Genomic DNA, 2,909 nt, shown 5'->3' on the forward strand with positions numbered 1-2,909 from the left:
TTCTCACAAAGGGGAGAAAAGGATCTAATGGCGGCTCCATAAAATCATTTTCCCAAGGCCCATACAGATTTGGGAGTAATCCTTCATGCAAGCAAGGTCACATTAAGAGCCATCAAGAATGTGCAAATTTAGCTACTAACACTTGTCCAAATTTGAAGCTCAATGTACACACAACTTCCACTACCAAAAAAAGGCACTTTCGCAACATATTTTTGCATATTCCAATAGAGCCAGGCCTGGTCTTTACACACACTTTACCACTAGGCTACAACCCCACTGCAAGCCATGGACAATAGCTCCCCAAGGGAGGAATTAGGTTTCGTGTAATCCCAACTATACACTTCAGAGTTGAGCTAAGAATATGGAAGTAAAAGGTGTAAAATCCTGTGACATTTCGAGAAATTTAGCGTCTTAACACCTTACTCAAACCTTTTTTATGTCTTTTTTTAAAATGTATAAAAATATACCTTTGAGCACTTATGCACACTTTAGTGGGCATATTTTAAAAACGAACACACATTATTTCCTCATAATGTGAAATGCTCAACAAACCTTATAAGTCACAGTAAGTCCTCACCAAAAAACATTTCTTAGTATTCTACTTACTTCAAGCATAAGACAGCATACAACATCCCTTAAATAATGAAATATCAGAATGAGCATACAACATAACGCGCAAGGCGGCGAACGCTTTCGGGCTGTGCAGCATATTGCAAGACTAATAGAGGCTAAAAGAGGGTTTCAAAGACCTTAGATCACGGGAAAGGGGTAAAAGTGCAGCATATTGCAAGACTAATACCTGTCATTTCAAGCTTTGCCTGGCTTTGGTCTCCTCTGTATAGCTCTTTTTTAACATCAAGAAGATAAAAACCAGCCTGAGGAGAGCAGCAGCATTGGCCTAAATAAACATGCCCGCTCAAATCGACCATTCCGACATTGAAACTAAGGGCAACATATAGAAAGACAGTAATTATCTCCATGCTCTTGTGACCACGTAAGCTGGTGCAATTACCATCACCATCAACTAGTTACCGGTAACATTGTCAGCACTTTGACAAGTTCATGTACACCCACCACACATTTTCTCACACATAAACAGGATTTGAGCCACTTTGCTATGGCAAGGATATCAATCTACATGAGAAAACGCTAAATACAACACAAATATTGGATAGCTTGCGAATTCTATGCATTTCTATCAACAGAGGATAGCTTTGAAGCATCCTCACCCACCTGCAAAAAGCGCTCAAATGTGCACCTTGACCGTGCCATTGGCGCACAGAGGGCATGTGTCACCTTGAAACAAATGCATTCATGTGCACATTTTATGGCGGCCACACATGCGCAATTATCTCAAGGAGGGACAACATAAACAGAGATAAACAAAGAGAAAATTTCAGGTTCGGGTACCTTGAGCTCAAAGAGGGGCATCATCATCATATCTTTGACTTGGAGAAAATGCACTGAGGCAACTGTTTGCCCGAGAGATGAAGGTGCCGCGGCGAGGGCTACTCGGAGCGGAACGCAGTGAAGTACTGCCATCCACGCTTTTCCTCAATAACCTTGTCATTGCTGCCGCGAGGTCTGCCACGTGCTTTCCCTTCTTCTCAGGCTCGTTGAACTGCATGCACATTCTCATGTGCGCATGGAGGGCGTCCGCCATGCTCATTGCACCCTCCTCTTGCCCCCTCACATGTTCTTCTTTCACTGCCTCTGCACAAAGTCCACATACCCATTTCCCGCAATACATGTCGCGTATCCGCATGATGTATGCAGGAGTGCATTCCTCAGCTAGCCCACAACACTCACATTTCACCTGTTCCTCTTCTGTTGTGTATGACTCCAAGGATGTTGAATGGGCTCCGCTGTATATATCAATTGGGGATGAGCCGCCGATGGCAGGTTTGTCATAGCCAAAATGGTGCATATCTTCATCAGCATCATTCTCCATCACAAGTGAAAAAAATAATCAGATTAAAGATGGTGTTTCTGTGCATGGTTGTCCATGGGCATGTGCATGCACGCAAAAAATGCGCGCACACGCGTGTAAGATTGTGTGCGAGCAGTGTTATGGGTGGTTGTATCTGCAAGCAACAAAAGTGGTGATAATTTCAACAGCCAACAGTTGTAATGCTCAAACCAATAGATAAGCAAGCATGCACAGGAAAAAATCTCTCTCTCTCTCTCTCTCTCTCTCTCTCTCTCTCTCTCTCTCTCTCACACACACACACACACACAAACAAACACAAAAACATCCACAGGAGCCAGCCCTTCCTCTCTCGTTCAACCGATACCCCACCGCCTATAAAGCACTGTCTAGAACGCAGAAAGAGAAGCGAATGTCTACGCACACTAATGATGTCGTACGCGGCGAGCGAGCATGTACGTGAATGTGGGTATTTGTGTTAGCGTGCACCCACTTGAAATGAGAGAAACTGGCCTGCTTCTGTCCTCTCAATGCTCATCAACAGTCCGCAGTCGACTTCATTTGGTGGGTGCATGTGTGCGCGTGTGTGAGAGACACAGAGAGAGAGAGAGATAGAGCCGTTCAGAAAGGAGTTCAATGTGAAGGATGAGCGAAGAGGTTGATTGTCACCAGTGGAGGAGCATGTGACCGAGAGTGTTTGTGTAGACACTCTCTCTCTCTCTCTCTCTCTCTCTCTCTATATTTTGCTTGTGGGGCCCTTAAATTACTCTGTTGTTGTTGTTGTTGTGATTGTATTGGTGTTGCGCGCTAAGCCCTTGGAATTTGGATGTTCTTTTGTAACCTATGTTCGGCATCAATTGTGGAAAGGTGCAGCCCTGATTGGGATTGACCTGTGGTCCCCCCCTCTCCATCAACTTATTGTCTGAGAATGCATTCACGCCACTTCTCAAAGACCATACCATTTTCTCGAAAATCCTTGCAA

The 2,909-nt window shown here is 44.3% G+C and overlaps 1 protein-coding gene across 1 annotated transcript; it reads right to left on the reverse strand.

Moving 5' to 3' along the window:
• Positions 1 to 1,008: 1,008 nt before the first annotated feature.
• On the reverse strand, positions 1,009 to 2,625 carry LOC147456011 (uncharacterized). The gene is made up of 2 exons (XM_086515377.1): positions 2,352 to 2,625; positions 1,009 to 2,084 (listed from the first exon to the last, which is right to left on the reverse strand). The coding sequence occupies exon 2, from the start codon at positions 1,949 to 1,951 to the stop codon at positions 1,418 to 1,420; it is 534 nt and encodes a 177-aa protein (XP_086371503.1). The 5' UTR covers positions 1,952 to 2,084; positions 2,352 to 2,625; the 3' UTR covers positions 1,009 to 1,417.
• Positions 2,626 to 2,909: the final 284 nt, after the last annotated feature.

Source organism: Adiantum capillus-veneris, chromosome 6 (assembly GCF_014529385.1).
Source record: "Adiantum capillus-veneris isolate H3 chromosome 6, ASM1452938v2, whole genome shotgun sequence".
Lineage (NCBI taxonomy): Eukaryota > Viridiplantae > Streptophyta > Polypodiopsida > Polypodiales > Pteridaceae > Adiantum > Adiantum capillus-veneris.